The sequence below is a fragment of the Chelmon rostratus genome, chromosome 19 (assembly GCF_017976325.1).
Source record: "Chelmon rostratus isolate fCheRos1 chromosome 19, fCheRos1.pri, whole genome shotgun sequence".
NCBI lineage: Eukaryota > Metazoa > Chordata > Actinopteri > Chaetodontiformes > Chaetodontidae > Chelmon > Chelmon rostratus.
Window position 1 is genome coordinate 17,696,575 of NC_055676.1, and position 18,230 is coordinate 17,714,804.

At 40.3% G+C, this 18,230-nt stretch overlaps 2 protein-coding genes across 9 annotated transcripts in view; both read left to right on the forward strand.

The window, feature by feature from the left end:
• col27a1a (collagen, type XXVII, alpha 1a) overlaps window positions 1–6,343 on the forward strand; it is a 69,212-nt gene extending 62,869 nt beyond the window's left edge. Inside the window, exons 49-61 of the mRNA XM_041959926.1 lie at window positions 135–242; window positions 370–423; window positions 2,084–2,146; window positions 2,232–2,285; window positions 2,369–2,404; window positions 2,520–2,537; window positions 2,656–2,691; window positions 2,810–2,836; window positions 2,923–2,973; window positions 3,065–3,233; window positions 3,317–3,426; window positions 3,560–3,778; window positions 3,906–6,343. Coding sequence (XP_041815860.1) covers window positions 135–242; window positions 370–423; window positions 2,084–2,146; window positions 2,232–2,285; window positions 2,369–2,404; window positions 2,520–2,537; window positions 2,656–2,691; window positions 2,810–2,836; window positions 2,923–2,973; window positions 3,065–3,233; window positions 3,317–3,426; window positions 3,560–3,778; window positions 3,906–4,052 — 1,092 coding nt within the window. The 3' untranslated portion in view covers window positions 4,053–6,343. The remainder of the gene's footprint in view (window positions 1–134; window positions 243–369; window positions 424–2,083; window positions 2,147–2,231; window positions 2,286–2,368; window positions 2,405–2,519; window positions 2,538–2,655; window positions 2,692–2,809; window positions 2,837–2,922; window positions 2,974–3,064; window positions 3,234–3,316; window positions 3,427–3,559; window positions 3,779–3,905) is intronic.
• A 2,079-nt stretch (window positions 6,344–8,422) lies between these two features.
• The window catches only part of cdk5rap2 (CDK5 regulatory subunit associated protein 2), a 34,973-nt gene continuing 25,165 nt past the window's right edge, over window positions 8,423–18,230 (forward strand). For 7 of the 8 annotated variants that reach the window (XM_041959542.1, XM_041959550.1, XM_041959548.1 and 4 more), the window contains exons 1-9: window positions 8,423–8,581; window positions 11,858–11,913; window positions 14,345–14,406; window positions 15,497–15,607; window positions 16,271–16,347; window positions 16,477–16,600; window positions 16,991–17,163; window positions 17,253–17,400; window positions 17,541–17,594. In XM_041959542.1, the coding sequence (XP_041815476.1) occupies window positions 8,529–8,581; window positions 11,858–11,913; window positions 14,345–14,406; window positions 15,497–15,607; window positions 16,271–16,347; window positions 16,477–16,600; window positions 16,991–17,163; window positions 17,253–17,400; window positions 17,541–17,594 (858 nt within the window). In that variant the 5' untranslated portion in view covers window positions 8,423–8,528. Of the gene's footprint in view, window positions 8,582–8,604; window positions 8,636–11,857; window positions 11,914–14,344; window positions 14,407–15,496; window positions 15,608–16,270; window positions 16,348–16,476; window positions 16,601–16,990; window positions 17,164–17,252; window positions 17,401–17,540; window positions 17,595–18,230 lie in introns of those variants that run through there. The other variant, XM_041959549.1, reaches the window with a different exon arrangement.

Consider the following 18,230-nt stretch of genomic DNA (forward strand, 5'->3'; position numbering starts at 1 on the left):
TTGTGAGTGAGCAAGCTATAATGTTAGATATAGCGTTCTGAATATTGATATGATGGTCTTAATTATCACAGTTATTATTAACTTGTCGTGCGTGATGTACACGCAGACATTTGATCATTTCTGTGTCTGTCCAGGGTGAGCAGGGTCTTCGAGGCCAGGGTGGACCTCCAGGGAAAAGAGGCTTCAGAGGTGGAATGGGACTACCAGGGCCACAGGGAGACCAAGGACCTAAAGGCCAACCTGTGAGTGTCAGCCACAGATACATTCAGTTACACATATCTAACACAGGCAATGACTTACCTCGACTTTGAATGAAATTCTCATTTTGGAGATCCTGTGTTTCTGATTGTTAACTAAATTCTTGCTCAGGGTGATACTGGGGAACCAGGATTTCCAGGAATTCTGGGAGTTTTTGGACCAAGGGTATGTTCAGCACATAACAGCATCTTCTACAATCACACACATTTCAGACTCAGCCGTGACAAACAAGCCTTTGTAGAGCTCAGTCTACAGCGGTGACAAACATTTGTAGCTTATTGGCCAGTCAGTTACAGTAGCACCTAATCCAACAGTAAATCATAGTTAACAGCTGTTTGACTGCAATATGGCCCACACTGAGCCCCATAAATCACACAAATTGTAGAAGAGTTTTGTTTAGATGGCCTTTTGGCCAGATAAAGAGGCGGACAGGAAACAGGGAGAGAGAGGAGTATGACATGCAACAAAGATCGCTGGCTGGAATCAAACCGGCGACAGGTGTAACCACTCAGCCAGGCAGCGTGCACTGCAACCACTCAGCTACCACTCCATAAATCAAGCATTTAGTCAAACAAATATAACAAAATCTATTTATAAGCACAATCCAAAAAATTTGGGACGCTGTGGAAAACATTAATAAAACAGAGTGTAGTAATGTTCTAATCCTTTTTGAGATATACTCAATTGAAAACAAAACAAAGATATTTAATGCCTCGCCTCATCGGCTTCATTGACTTTTGTAAATATCTGCTAATGGCGAATAAAATGCAGCAACATGTTTTAAACAAGTTGGGACAGGAGCAACAAAAGACCGTGAGGTGATAGTATCATGACTGGGTCTAAAAGGAGCATCCTCAAGGCTCAGTCGTTCACAAGCAAGGATGGAGCGAGGTTCACCACTTTGTGAACACATGATTGTAGAAAGGATGTTACTACATGAGTGAAACTATTGTTTGTGAACACAGTTCATTCGCAAATGATTCTGCATTCTGTTTTTATTAAGGTTTACACAGCATCCCAACTGTTGGAATCAGGCTTGTATTTGTTACTGAGGGACTTGTAAATGTTAAATGAGCCACTGAAGTCTGTTCTGGTGTATCTTAAGAAGTGGTTTTGTTAGAATAAGCACTTTTTGGAACAGTTTGCTTTATCACTGCCCCCTTAGCAATTAAACCTGGGGCGTCTTTCCAGGAAGTGGATTAGTCTCTAAATAGTGGACTTCTGCAAACATGGCTTGTTTGGGATTCAGGTGTTGTCTGGACGTTGCAACACCTGGCCTTGTCAAGGTGGAGCTGGCCACAGTGGCAATAATAACATGTTTGCTCGCACACGTGTGTGTATTCTTCGAGTTCTCACCAGATCCCATTTATAAACAGCACACTTTGAAGCAAGCCAACAGATTTTCGCCCCATGACCTGTTTGTGTTGCTCCTTTCTGGAACTTTAAAAGCGTGTCTGCTTGTATGCAATTTTGTATGGTTTTAAACAATAACAACAACTGCGAGTGTGAAGCAAAGTTTCCATCCTGCGCCATAAACACATTCCAACTGTGTCTGGTTGAGTGGCTGTAAAAAATCTATTGTATTGGAACGACTACACAGAACCCAAAGCCAACGTCTGTTAGGACAGCTGGAAACATTGTCTTCAATATGGAAACTGTTAGTGGATTCAAGATGGTCTGTGATGAGATGTGGATACAGTTAGAGATACAGTAGGATCTGGTGTGAAAATACAATTAGCAAAACTGACATAAAGTATTACAGTTTTAAACAGGTGCACAGAGTGTGTGATGAGTGTGAATGAGCATGTATCACTGCTGTTTTCAGGGGCCTCCAGGAGACTTTGGGCCAAAGGGCATACGGGGACCAAAGGGGCCACAGGGCGCAATGGTAAGTAGACCAGTGATCTAGATTACACTGATGAACCATGCTGAGCCTCTTGTTTCATTCTTTTTCTTCTGTTTCTCTCCGTCAGGGCAAAGGAGGAGTTGTTGGCCCTATGGGAATCATTGGTCCCAATGGAAGCGCGGTATGTATTACACTGAGATTAAGCTTCAGCATTTCTCTCTGCTGTCGTTTTACAGACAGCTGACTGTGTGCATGTCTTTACAGGGGCCTAGAGGAGAGAAAGGCAATCGTGGAGAAACTGTAAGTTCGTACCACGTCTATTCCTTTTCACGCTTTGTTTAAATGTTTGCTGTGAGAAAAGTGGATGTGGTGACCATGATCAAGCTGAAAATATGTCTCTTCTCTCTCTGGACAGGGATTGCAAGGCCCAAGGGTATGTTTGCATAGCATGGTCCTTTTTTTCCACTGTTACGGGTCATTTCTATTTTACTGTGGACACTTGATTGACAGCATATAACCTCATTCAGCATATATGCTTTTCACTTTATTAGGGATCTCCTGGACCTCGTGGGCCCCCTGGACTGCCAGTAAGTTTTCCGCTTTTGAAGGTTAAAACAAAACATGTAAAAGCTTTGTCAGTCAAAAAGACACAATGTCAGATTTGATGATGAATTCATTGTCTAACAAAGTTTTTTTTCTTCTTAGGGTCGCCCGGGTGTCCCCCTATCATTCGTAAGTCACGTTATATTTGCTGATATAAATATACTGTAATGTGTACAGTGGCACTGATTAAATAAGATTTTGTTATTTTGCTGCAGAAAGAAGATGGTCTTTTGTTTATGGATTCACACACCCCACTCAGGACTGAGGTTCGTGGAGTAATGACGTCAACATTTCTCTGTATTATGTCTCTTCATGTGTTGCAAACTGCACACGCTCATCTTTTTGTCTGTCCCCCAGAATAAGCCAGTGATGGACCTGCCGATGTTGGACCAGGGTGCAGAGATCTTTAAGACCCTCCACTACCTCAGTAACCTGATCCAGAGCCTGAAGAACCCACTGGGCACTCGGGACAACCCCGCCCGCATCTGCAGGGACCTGCACAGCTGTGAACAGAAGTTAAACGATGGTGAGGGTGTGTGCGTCGGAGCCAGAAACACAGAGCAGTATCATCTTTAGATAGATAATAACCAAGTGTGTTTATATTCTTAGGCACTTATTGGATTGACCCCAACCTGGGCTGCTCGTCAGATACAATTGAAGTCACCTGCAACTTTACTGGAGGTGGACAGACTTGTCTAAAACCAATAACAGCATCCAAGGTATTTTAGACACAATAACAGCCCCAATGTCATCAGCAAAGTCTTTAAGATTATGAACTTAGTAAGGTAAACATTATGCACACGAGCACCTACCAGACTTCTTAACAAGCACCTGTTCTGATTGTTTGAGCAGCCAACAATCAGCGTCGGCCGTGTCCAGCTGAACTTCCTGCACCTGCTGAGCTCAGAGGCAGTGCAGCACATCGTCATCCACTGTCTGAACATCTCGGTGTGGAGGTCAGCTGAGAATCAGCCGGCTGCCCAGGGCTCTGTGAGATTCAAGGCCTGGAGCGGGGAGGTGTTCGAGGTGGGAGGCGAGCTCGAGCCAGAGGTCCTAGAAGACTCCTGCTGGGTAACAACATGATGTCATCTGGCTTTGTGCCATTTAGTTGACGTCATTCTTGACTTTCAGACTTCCAAGCTCATTGCCCTGCTTGTTATGTTCATGCTGAAAAATGTCTTGTGTATCTGGGTTTCAGATAAAAGACGGCCGCTGGCACCAGACCCATTTTGTGTTCCACTCCCTGGACCCCACTCTGCTCCCTGTAGTCGACGTCTTCAACCTCCCCAAAACTACTCCTGGCTCACATTATCACCTAGAAGTAGGTCCCGTTTGCTTCCTGTGAGGGTTGCAGTGTAAGTCGTCTGACCATGCAGGGATGGATCATCACTCTTCGGTGACACCCTCTTGCAGGCGTGGAGATCGGAGCAGTCTCCTCCAATCCACGGCAAAACAATTCGAGTACAAGCCTCCCTCCATACAGATCCTGCCAAACTCCCATTGGACTGCAGGCACAGAGGGAGGAAGCACGGGGAGCTGGGGGGGGCACAGAAGAGCTGAGGAGGAGCAGGAGAGTTCTTGCACTAATAGCTTCTCCATACGGCAAAAGCTTCTTCACGCTCTTCAAGAAGGATCTCCATATGTACGCCTGCGTGGAGACAAGAAGGCTCTATGCCACACAATCTCTCTGGAACATTGCAAAGCGAAGGGAGACCAAGGCCAAGTTAATCAGTGGACTTAGAGTAACTTATTTTTTTAACTGTATACATTCTGTATACTGTGTGTACTTTTTTGGAAATACCAGGAATTCAATTTTGTTAGAAGAGCTGAATTAAAGTAATTGGGATCAGTTAAATGTACATATATATGTATGCTTATTATTAACTTTTATACATGTATATCTTATGTAAAGAAATAATCTTAAAGTGCAATAGAAAAAGAGAAGATAATTTGATATTTTAAACTTATATGGAAGGATTTTTCAGGGGTGCCATTTTATTTGCCTTTGGTGCTCATCTCCCGTGTGAATTAATCCAGAGGCAGGCTCATTCGCCGAAACTGAGCAGGAATCACATCTGTCCTTACTGGTGCTCCAAATGGGAAGTCGCGACTTTCAGTTTCCTCCCTAATGCGGGAAAACCGGTACCCAGTCAGCTCTCAGTAATAACGTCTGAAGCCACACACTGATGCACACAAGCCGTCCACACGGAGAGTCGGTGCATTGAATACTCATTGCTGTACTTATTACTCTCACATTATTGAACCGGATGCCACTGATGATTAGGGAGAATATCTGCGGTTGTGGAGATTAGAGGTCGGAGTAATGAAAGAGTACGGAGCTCTAGTTCTCAAAAGCGTTTTATTAAGTTCTCTGCAACTGTGGAGTGTCAAATCAGGCGTATCAGTTCCTTGCTTCCTTACTTATGATAAAAGATAGGAGGGTAATAGTTATTATTTACTCAGCGCCACATGGGACCAGAAGTCTCTTCTTCTACCCACATACAGTAGACAGACTACAGGTAGAGGCATTTTTTAGAGGAGAACTGAGCCACAGGAGGGAGGACAGTGGGTCCATGAATCGATATAAAAACCCCCATCTTCTATCCCGTCCTCTCTCTAATGCATGGTGCTAAGTAAATTATCTAAGGTGCTAACCATAGTGCTGTAATTACACCACTTTGCTTAAATATTCTGATGTTTATAGTGCATGCTTGCTCAGAAGTCCATATAATATATTGCCATAGCTTCCATAATGCACTATAATGGTAATATCCCATCCAAAATTGCATAGTCAAACTGTTCTTTATTCAAAACTGTTTTTGTTTAATGCTGCATTTTACAGAGATGCTTATTCTGATTGAACATATTTTAGAGATAACTATAAAAACTAAAAACAGATTTCTCCTTTTGTATCCAGTATAAATCACAGGGTTTGAAGTATTTTGAAGAATAAAGTTTTCTTTTTCTCTGTACAAATCCCCCACAGCTGTATGTAATATTTTTTAGAAACACGACTAGTGGAGATAGTTTTAATTAAATAAAAGTTTCTTTGTTGTAGCTGGACACAAGTGTGTATAATTGTGCAAACCTTGCTGTATACAGTGGATCCCCTCTTGCTAATTTAATGTTATTTAATGTTGTTAACGTGGTTGCAGACTGAGCAAATTTCTGTTGGTTGAAGCAATACTACTCTTTCTGACAACTTTATATATCAGTTTGCCCAACTGGTCTTGGAGTTTATAGATTTTTTTTATGTGTAAATTTGGGGCTCCAGAGAACAAATTTATTGCAATGTTAATTATCTTTTATTTTTTTATTTTTTGTTATTTTACTTTGTTGTTTTTCCTCTATGATAACCAACCATGTACTGTACCAGGACTCTGTGCTATACTATAACTTGTGTTTTAAAGAATTATGCAAAATATGTGAAAAATGTTTCTTCTTTTTGTAAATCTGTTGTAGACATTAAAACGAGCTAAGAATACCTCACATTTGTACACATGACTTGGAGCAAAGATTTTCTGTTGCCTTTATAAGTAAAAGTTTGGAAATATCAGCCAAATACAGTAAGTCATCAAACTCTGAATGAGACCATTTCTGGTGCCAACATCCTTTATCTGTCTACTGTTTATTCATTGTTCATTGTCCATTTGTTCAATAAATTCTTTCAATTTGTGTGTGGATTAATACTTTACACAAGTATTTGAAGACAGATTAAGAAAGATGTGAGGCTCTCTTAACTTGATATTTACGAGCTTGTTAAGTTTCTAAAGGTACAATTAACAATTGCGTCCCTATAGCATAATTTCAAATTCTTGCTCACTCAGGATCTTAATGGGTAAAGGTCTGCAAATTGACTTAGTGGGTGCAAATGTTTCTACACACACAGCCAGGATTTTTTATAATGGTACCATATGAAAAGAGTTATTATGATGGCCAATGGTTGTGCAAAAAAACAGTTGTATGGGCTGGAATAAGTGACTGCAGACAGTGATTGATATCTGTCACAACAGTAGCACAGACCTGCAAAATCCATCAGAAAACCCATGACCCAGTATTCTTCATCAACAGTGGACAAGCTAATGGAGGATTAATTTGTGGGGTGCTGAGGATGTGTTGAGCCCATGGACAGATTAACCTGTTAGGGGGCACTAGGGCAACAAATTTGCTGTTTGACACCTTCAACTCATCATCTACTTTTCTGCCTTCAGTGTGTCTGTGTTTAAGTCCAGTGCAAGCAACAGTTTTATGGTGGTATAATGCCTTATTTAGAATATGTGCCATGTGAGCACACTTTAAACAAAAATACATGTTCTTTTAAGTAGATTTTGACATATGGCCCCTCTCCATGGCAGGGCCACTAATGCAGGAGCCTCCATTGATGATATTCTGCTGATGCAAGTGAGGTTTTGGTGGTCCCACAGTTGAGCCAAATGCAGGTGAAAAGGAGTGGTGCGTGCTCCAGAGAAACTCATAATAAACTAATAATGATGGTCATCTGGTGTGCTTGCCTTGAACACTAGTGTGGCACATTTGTGTGTCTCTGCGTCTATATACAACAGACACAGAAGTACAATATCTGCTACAACGCGCATCAGATGGGTGGATGCAAAGTTCATCAACTAGATAAACATTTATCATCGGCATCAAACAAGAAGTTTACGTCTTTACAATATCAGAATGGCCATTTAAAACCCCTGTGTGAAACTGTTCTCTTGCTCGGCTGGAGTTTAGAGCCACACCGCTTGATGTCGCTGTTGTTGTCTGAATAAACTTCATGTGCGGCTGAACCAGCTGTTTACACCGAGGAAGTTATAGATGTTTCAGGCCTTTCCCGCACGACTGAAACGGTGATAAAACACCCAGACAGTAGTCGTTACTATAGCCTGTATTTCAGCTAAATGTTATAATTAACTCCCCCGCCATGCAACACACCCAACACACTCGCCACACACATACAAATTATGCTTAAGCTTTGATGAATACATCTCACTCACACAAACACATACAGATAACTTTGACACTATTTCAGTTTCAGTCAGAAAATAAGTGGATACAAGCCTTATTTATTTAAGTACATTTAAGAATTTAAGCATACAGGACATACACGTGGCACAAAGACACCCCTGCATTTCAAGCAATGTAAATTAGTGCATTCGCAGTTTTGGTTGGCCTATTTTTCTTGTTTATTATGTTCCTCTGTCTGACCGTGATGATCATTGTATGTGAAGCTGGTAAAATAAGGAGGATTCTTCGGCCTACTTAATAAAACACGTCACTTTCTCTTAAAAGTGGGTTGTCAGACGCGGTAACATGACTACATGGTTGGACAACAAAAAAGCAAATTCTTCATTCGCAGCGTCTGTACTTTTGAGCTTTATGTACCTCCCTAAAGTGTTTGTTTTGGCCAATCACTTTGTCCCAGTATCCACCCAGTTTCATGCTGCCTTTTTATTGCTCGAAAATTCCTAATTTTGAAGTCGCAAACAATAAACTTGCGCTTAAGCATTTTTGTGAACGAATACTGACATAGAAATTACAATGATCATAGAACATATCCTGTGTTGTTGTAACTGTATTTCGTAATATTAATCTTTTGAAGACATTCTTTTTTGGGTTTCAGTCTTACATCAAAATATTTCCTACACAGCCTGAAGGTATCACCAGTTTCCAACGTGCACAATGGTGACGTTTACCATATCGTGATGGCGGTAGCCTGGACTATTTTGAATTCCGTCCCGCTTTTCGAGGTTTACGCTACGTGTAGTCAGTAAAATGTCTTATTACCCTGGAGAGAACACAGAATAACTTAACTGTTATCATGGATTCCGTCGTGGGGGACGATGTGACGCTCCCCGTTGACATCAACGGAAGGTAAACCGAGCAGCGGTAGCTAGCGAGCTAACGCTAGCTTGTAAGACCATTGCTGTACGTTATAGCTAACACACTTTAATCCGAAAGCAGTAACTAGTTAACGCTGAATGGGCCCTGACTATTAACTGGAACAACACAGGAGCGTTCAATGTGTCCTTTCATATAACGTTAACACCGCAGAGAATTAGCTACGTCAGGTGTACCACCAGTATTTAGCTGCAGTTTTAGCAACCTTAAGGATCGTAAGAAATGATCTACCGTTAGCTGTTCGTCCTGTTTTATGTTAGTGGTTGTAAGTTAGTAGGTCATTTGACATTTGGATCATCACATGTCAAATTTATCTATACATTTTCACATGTAACATGATGTTGAAATAACAGCTAACTACCTAGCTGTAATAGAATATTTAACAGAGTGATTGATTTGGGAAAAAAAAAAACTTAAGTTAACATTACTCTTGTTAGCTTTCAATAAGTTAGTAAGACAGTGATTTTCTAGTTTAGTGTTTGCAGCAACATATTTGACTATATCGATACCGTTAACTAGGTATGGAAACAATTATTCTCACTAAATGCCCGTAATCTAGTGTTTAGCGTTTACTACATAATTTGTGTTTGTATTAAACCAGCAAAATCTCCACGTAAAAGATGAGAACAGTTTCACTCAACTGAAAAACCAATTAAGAAAACCAAAATGACCTGTCCTTCAGTGATACATTTAAAGTGCAGCCACTTAATTAGAAAGGAAGTCTGTCATGCTTGCATTACCAGTAGTTATTACCGTTATAAATCATATTCAAACCATTGGATGTTGCTGCGGTATCGCTGCGATTGGTAGGTCGGCTTGTTGACCTGTCATTGAGAGAGTGAAAGAAAGCGGAAATAATCAGTCAGTTTTCAGCGAGGGTTCAGACTGAAGCGGAGACGTCTCCCTGCACTCTTTTGTACAAAATGTGGAGTTCATGTGTCATATTTGTTTTTTTTTGTTTGTTTTTTCCCTCTGCGTGCTCTCCATGACACGAGAGAAGAGTGTGATTGTGGTAGGTGAACTGTGCATCATTAGCTCTGCTCTCGCCGGATATCGTTTGCTGAATATAGCCAGTCTACAGCTCCTTCTGCTCCTCTTAAAAGCTAGTTATAGCATCTCTGTGCTCAACTTTGTAGTGTCCTTGGTTCGTCTCCTTGTAAATGCTCTAGTCCTGCCGTGCCCTGTGTAAAAGCGGTCATCCAGGTGGTAAGCGTGCCTCAGTAATCCAAGATGTTAACTGATATGTGTGGTGTGAATTACGTATTCTGTAATTCTGAAACCTGATTCACTTGACTCTTTGTAGTTTAATAAATATGGCTTTGCATACTGTCAGTCGCTTCAGGCATTGTTGTTTTTCGTTAACTACTGTCAGTGATATTCTTGTGAGCTGAGCTGCTTTCATGTTAGTCACTCGCAGCTGAACAAAATCAGAAGAAAAGAGGAAGTCACTGTTTACAGGCTCTTACATTGTTTCCACGGGGTGCTGTCCGGTTTACTACAAGTGCAGCACTGACAAAACCTTACACAGATGTGTGTTAATGCCATCTATTCTTTATGAGTGAATTTCATTTGGTGTAGTTTCTGTGTTTATATACTACATGTTTATGATTGGTGCTGTTACTTTATCAGGCTCTTGCTGCGGAGTGCTTCCTCTCCATTAACACAGGAAGGGGTTGCTTGGCATGTGAAACCTCAGTGATGTAACAATGTCAACATATTTTTATTGACCTTCAGCATTTTGTCGGGGATTATTGTGCTTCTGCTGCTCGTATTCTTCTTGTTCTATTTTTCACATCGTGTCTCGAGTAACACAGTGCCACTTTGACATTAAGGACTCTTTGATTTGTTGCAGAGCACTGTCAAAAACCGTGTAATTACATTCACTGTGATCCAGTGTGGTGGAAGTCCAAGGTGGCTGAATAGTAGCAGTTGGCATTGTGTCTTCTTTTCTCCGCTGTGATGTTCTGTGTTATGCTCCTTTATTTTGGTTAAGTTTGCACCCTGGCACTGTGGAAGCTATAAATTAAGTCTATTTCTAACACAGATATTCATATGTAGTTCCCAGAGCCACAGACAGCCTGGAAAAGGAATGGAACTGGACAAAAGGGATTAAGAGTCATATGTGTGTGATTCATCCATTTCTATAGAAATATAAAATGTCAAATAGCAATGTTCTTGTCTTTAAAAACTCTCAAGTGAGAAGACCTCTTATACAAAAATATAATTTGTACAGACATCCTCCCAGTATTATTTAAAAAAAAAAAGTCATTTTATAGTTCAAATTTTTTATTGTTATGATTCTTAGCTAAAGCACGATCAGCTAGGTCATATAAATTGTATATAAAGAACGTCTAACATAAATTATGCTGGAATCAAAGATCCTTGCTGAGGAATATACCAGAGAAGCAGCAGAGCGGCTGTGCTTTCAGTGCCAGGGGAGGTATGGGAGGAAGTCATTCAATGCTCGACATTATATTATTAGACACAAAGGTCATAGTTGGAAACATGAGCTTGAACCCAAGTAGTTCATGTTTTTGTTTATGCAAGTGAAGTATCCATCTTAAAACCTGATAAAACAGGAGAATGTTGCACACTAATCCTTCATAAATGGCATTACTACATATGTGATACATTTTTGTTGTGGTGGTACAACCCTGGTTCCTTTCGTGCCTTTGTGAACCAGATGTGCAGTTGTTTGGTGTATTGTGCTGTGTCTGTGAGTGCCGCCACTGTCCCATCACTGTGTGATGCTTTGCTGATCAGAGTCACAGTAGGCTACTTGTCTAACAAAGAAAGCCTTCTCCATCCACTGGATTGTGTTTGCTCTCCTTGTCTGTCTGAACATGAGAGCAAGGCTGCCACTGGCACATGGTCACACACACACACACACACACACACACACACACACACACACACACACACACACACACACACACACACACACAGAAGGGGTTTCTGCCAGAGTGGATGTAAATGAGGCAGAGAGTCATTCTTAAGCTATTTATGGAGCGTTCTTCAGGCTCAGCGGAACTGGCCAGCATGAGTAATACATAAACACAGCGCATTTGTGTTGTTCGAAGACCATAATAATCATAGTATGTGTAGTATGAGCGAGGACAGAGAGCAGAGCTTGCTTTGGTTCCTGTGATTTTCCAAAATGTGAATTGTCTTTGTTGGATGTGTTGAAAATGTAACAGTGATCCCTTTTCCATATATTCATGGTGACTAACAAAATGATTCTGTCCCCAGCTGCAGACTGCCTGATTCCATAAATGTTGGAGAATATTCCACAGACAGCATGACAGGTACAGTAAGACCTTCTTTTGTTCTCTCTTTTTGTTTTTTCTTGCTCAGGTTGCATCTCCCCCTGTGTATTAATTAATACTGCTGTTGAATCATTGCTGTGACCTCCCACAGTTGTTTCTCCAAAGCTGTGATAAGGGATTAGCTGGATGATGTTAATGAACCAGTCCTTCTTCATGTTTATTGACAGGCTCTTGTAGTGTGCCAACAATCTACTCAGGGCTGGAACGATATATGCAAGCCAGTAAACAACTGATTTACAGAAATAGGTCAGCATCTGGGCCTTCTCCTGTCATCAAATGCACAGAGACATCCCAGCAAAACAGTGACGGTTGCGGCATTATGAAAATAAAAGTTTATCATCTGTATATACTAGAGTTGCACTGATACCAATACTGATATCAGATCTTGATCTGATGCTGACTCAAATAGCTGGATATTTGAGACAATGAGCTGATCTCAAATCGGACACCATTATTTTAATTAATGCCAATTCAATACATTTATATCTAGTATTTTTTGTAGCATTTTGTTTTACAAAGTTAGGAAAATAATGTCCAAATCAAGCCTGATGTTGCCTTCCACATAGAAGAATGATCCCAGTCTCTTCCACACAATGAGGCAGACAGCATCTTAATAAAACACTGGTATCAGATTGGTACTCGGTATGGGCCTATAGCCAAAGCGAAAGCGTGAAAGTTTCGGTATCTGGAGTGAAAAAGGCTGGTGTGTCCCCAATATATACATAGAATAGTTGGGTTGGTCGTTATGACAATGTATGCCATGAGATGATACAAATTTGATAGCGATCTCTTTAAGCGTCTGTGTGTATTTAGGCCTTTCTGGGCAACGCTGCAAATCAGTTAGCAGGATTGCTTTATGGTAAAATTAGGTTTTTGTTTAATTTTTAGCTCACTGTGATGAAGTACCTTAATTTATCAGGTGTTTAATTTCCTAGATAGCCAATAAAAGTTATCTGTTTATCCATTTACAGTTGCTCAGTTTTATTTTCAGAAAATGTGCTGTGTTAGACTTGAAAGAGGATTTTATCCATATTGGCCACAGTTATTCTGGTTGCCTTTATTCTTAGATCTGAGGATGTTTTTTAGTGGATTCAAATAATAATTTTGACACAATTGTAATCAGAATTTGAAATCATTTTAGACACTTTTATGTAGGGAAGTTTTTGTACGCACATGAAAACTAGGGCATGTTCATTAACAATTAATTTTCCTTTCATATTCTTAATCAACTGATGGCTTAGTTTATGAAATTACAGAAAATGTGAAAATCCTCGTTTTGGAGAAACCAGGGAATTTTTGCAGGTTTTAACTGAAAAGGACAAAAAAAAAGTTACTCAATGATCAGAAATCTTGACAGTTATTCTTTTATCGATCTATTAATTGTTTCAGCTCTCAACTAGTGTACTGTGTGAACAACACTGAATGTTTGAGAACTTTGGCTTCTTTTTTTTTTTTTTTTTACATGTGATACATCAATGGTTGATATTCCAACCAATATACATGTTTATATTCCTGAAGGCAGTATCCTGTAATTAGTATTACTGTGGTGTATTGACACTAATACCAAAAAAAATCTGAATGATACCCATGACCTTAATGGTCATGCATAGAGTGGAGGACGTGGTTCTGAAATATGTTTCTTGACGCGTATTAAACTGAGTTGTACTGATACTACCTCAGCTCTCAGGTCAGGATAAGGAAATGAAACTTAATAACTTTAAAAAATGATTGAGTCTTTGAAAATATGGCCCTCGCTAAAAATAACCAGAATTATTGTTTAATTGTAGAAACTGGGTCAAACTGAATGATTTCAGTTCCATTCCATCCATGGCAGGATGCGTCTTTTTTGTCTCCTGCTGCTGTCTCACTACTTCTTGCTTGTTCTTAGTTTAGGTAGGTTCAGTAGTTCTGCCAGATACTAGATCCAGGAAATAAGGGAGTAATGACTTAAGGGTAATGAATACCATGTGTAGAGATCTAGATTCATGTTTATGTTGAAGACATTAGCATATGCTGAAGGCATCAAAGATAAAACCAACAGCTCTCTGATTTCAAAATAAAATGCCTTTAAAAAAAGCAACTGATACAAGTATAAGGGGTGATGGAGCTCTTCCCGACAGGCTGTCAAACTGTGAATCTGGAATTAGTGTTGTGAAATGTGTTGTTGACTAGTAATGTTACATGATCAGCTGTGGGCTGCTTTCAACTGGCCTAAACAGGACAGCTCTGCAGAAGCTGCCTCACGTCTGATGCCTCTGCAGCCCAAAAACATTTCTGCTTTCTCTTTCTTTCTTTTCTCTTCTCTGACTCTCTAACATAAACATTATTCTTGTCAGCAGGGAAGATTCTCTTTATCACAGTGCAGTTGGGACTCAAATGAGTAAACGTGTATCACTCTGTTGGTTTACAGCTCCATCCTTCCCTGACAAGATGTCCCCAATCAAAGCTCTTACCATGAAGGACTATGAGAACGTGAGTGATTTGTATGTTTTTTTAAATTGCAGCTGTGATGTAGTGATACAATGTTTCTTGGGTCATCCAAAGGCAATTTATATGATAATGACGCATATTTTAGTTTGTTTATTAAAGCTAGTAATTGTGAATTAATTGAAACACTGAGCTCATCAGTATGAGGTCACGCAGTCAAATTTACTCCACCACAACAAAGTATTATGATTTATCAAACCTGATTCTCAGTCTGAGTTAAACCAGTCTGACCATGTATGGAGATTTCGTAATGAATGTGTGTGTGTGTGGGAGTTGGATTGAGGTGGGCTGAAGCCTATATTTCAGAGTTTTAGTGGAATGCATGCTCAGATTTTTGGCTTGTGCTGCCTGGCTGGCTGTATGATCTAAGGTTTATAGAGGGTTCCAGACCTCTACCTCCTCTGTTTGACAGTCTACCCAACCCCCATTACCAGATGTATGATGTCCTGAGCCTGCAGCACAATGATGCACAGTCCACTTCACACACATTCGCACTCAAACACACATACAAGCATGAAGGCCTCCCTTCATTTTAACATTAACCATTGGCGTGGGCCTTTGCAGCCATGTAGACATGTTGTCCCGCTTTTCTCCACAGATAAAAGTGCGTAAGCGCACAATATGAAACATTTGTGATGTTGCCAAAAACAACTAGGTCTATGTTATGTATTTTTAATTGTGTACTTACATTGTCCCAAATGTTTCCAACAATGTCTGAGCCCAGAGAAATTCACAATTGTATTCAAGGTAATGGTGCATTTCATTGCCCATCAATGGTGATGCAGGGAACACAGATGATACTTTAGAGGGTGACAAATGTGACTAAACCTAACATGAATAAAGTTTTAATTCATTACTTCCCTGCCAAGAGAGGAGCACAGACATATTGAGATATTTTTCTGCATTAAGATCTGTTAGTGTTTTCTGTGCACCAGTATCATTGAGGAGCTCAGGTTCACTTTGAGGAACCAGAAAGCTATATTAAAAATATTTTAATACAGATTTTTCAGTGAAATGTTATTTGTTGTTCAGTCATTTTCCTGTGTAATAAAATGTTTATTTCCATCACTTGCAGCAAATCACAGCTCTGAAGAAAGAGAACTTTAACCTGAAGCTGCGCATTTACTTCATGGAGGAGCGCATGCAGCAGAAATGTGACGACTCGACTGAGGACATATTCAAAACGGTATTGTTTTTACTTTAGTATGTAAAATGTGTATTGGCCTCCACGTAGGGCTGAACGATATGCATAAAAAAAGAATCACACTGCGATTCTGTCGACAGATTCTTGTGACACATTTTACCTTCATGAAGAAACTGCACCGTCTGCGATCTGGATATTGCACATGTTGCAGTTTCGCTAGTATTTCCATTAATTGTTCAGCCCTACTTCTAAGTCTTTGTCATGCATTAATGTGGCCCCTCAGTGCCTTGATGTTGTATGTGACTCAGCGTCTCCTACTGGGACTAATTGAGATCACAATTTCAGCTCCAACAACAGCTGGATTTTGTTCAACTAAAACCCCCCATTTAACAGCTGCCTTCCCTTTTCATTGTTGTGTGAGTAAGATGTAAGCACATTGGAATCTCCTGGTCTCATTATGTCTGCTTGTGTTTGTTTTTTTTTCAACGTGAGAAGTGAAGCGTCATGTAAGAATGTTATCTTTATTTACACGCTCCAAGATATACAATGAGATTTATGAATTTGGTTGTATTAACAATACAACTATCAGGGAGAAGGATGTCTAAGAAGGTTTAGAATATTTTTCAGCTGTTTGTGCCAGTGTTTTTGTGATGACTCCAGATGTGCATATTGCGCTGTAATGGACTCAGTGTTGTTGGTTTGTAGAACATTGAGCTGAAGGTGGAGTTGGAGTCTATGAAGAGAGAGCTGGCAGAGAAACAAGAGCTACTCGTGTCTGCTTCGTGAGTATCATTCCCTATGCAGTTCCACTGTACTGACAAAGGAGATCTTGATTGGCAGGGAAATGGCTTGGAGGCCCAGTGGCAAAAATGTATATGAGCCCTAAGCTAATCTACCTGAATGTTTTCCAGGAAAGCGTTGGAGAGTCTGGCTGGTCGAGAATCAGGAGAACCCCATCGTTTGAGAGAGCAAGCTCAGAGAGACATGGATGCACTTCGGGATGCATTCACCAAGAGGATAGCTGACCTAGAACAGGTGAGTTAAAAATTATTTCAGCCTATTGAACACTAGAGGATGTTGTATAAAGTTACTTTCCAATATATTGCTCTACTGTACTCCCTGAGAGCAGTCATTTTCTCAGTCCCCAAAGAGTGCTGTCTCCTGCTCTCAAATATTATGATAACTCAATTCTCTGTCTTTAGAATGAATAGTCTTATTAACCAAATTACACTCATATCCATTGTTAGTTTCACTTGTTTTTATTCCTCCTTAGTCTTGTGTTCCCTTTTCTTGGTGAACTTGGTGAAGATTTGTCCAAACTGTCGTGATATGCATTTAAGACCCTTGTTATCCATTACGCAGCACAGTAAAAAGCTTGGGGATGATCGCTTTGGTAGTTGTCTCACTCTTTTCCCCTCATGTCAGTGTCTGCGAACGGCAGAGGAAGAGGTCGAGAAGATGGCAGCCATCGCCGAGCAGGAGAAGCTTAAGAATATTAACATGGAAAAGCAGCTCCAAGCCTCGGCTCCATCAAGCACCTTCACCTCTGTCCCCAGCCCCGTCCAAGACCTGCAGCAGGCCCTGCTGCAGAAAGACAAGTAGGGACACAAGTGATAAGCACAGACATATTAATGTGTTTTTCTGTATTGAGATCTAAGTGTTTCCAATGTTTTTGTGCTCACACCAGTATCATTGAGCAGCTCAGGATGTCTTTAAAGAACCAGGAAGCTGTGATCCATCAGAAGAAAAGTGTAGGCCAACAGACAGATGCACCAACAACTGACAGTGTTAAACAGCTATCTGATCTCATCACCAAGAAAGATCAGGAACTTGAGGTATGACTTTCATATGTTGCTAAAGATATGTTTGTCTTAATTTAACAGCTACAAAATGTTTTAAGTGATTTGTTTCTATTTTTTGATACATTACATACAGTATATTCAGAGAGGTTGACCTTTTGACTGTCTGTTTTCAGGCACTGAGGGATGAGCTACATAGAAAGAAGGACCAAACAACACCAGACCATCAGGTTGGTGCTATAGGGACAAAATCTAAATCTGTTTGTGGTGTGCCATAGAATAATTACCTCACGGTGATTCTAGCTGACTGCTTGGACTCTTGCTTTTTGGATTCTTTTCATCTCCCCATGCTTTTTGGTGTTGTTTTTGTCTTCCCCACTGACTTTTTATGTCAATCAATGTTACGTCATTCTTTCATATCCTATTTCTAGCAGTAGTCTTGCCTCAAACCAAAAGCTAACTGTGCTTTAATGTGTCAAGTCATTCGAACGCAAACGCTCACAGACGACCAGATACACACAGGCGATGTTGTTTGCTGTGAGCACAAAGCAACTGCTGTTAACTTCAGAGGACTGTCTGTGTTGTTCTGTTGAATCACACAAAATGTATTTTGACATGTTTTATGTCTTGATTGTTTTCCTGTGTGCCTCCTGGTGTTGTCCAGAAGCAGACTAAGTATTCTTGTTTGTTGTAATGCCACTGGCGCTCCTTGATCATCCCTTGTTTTGCCTGATTTTAGAATGACATTTGTTTCACCTATCACCTATCATTTAAATAACATCTTTAAATGACAGTAATCTGAGGATTTTTCTGGAAATTATTCCCGAAACAAGATATTTGCTTTTACATGCTGTTTGTTTGGGGGC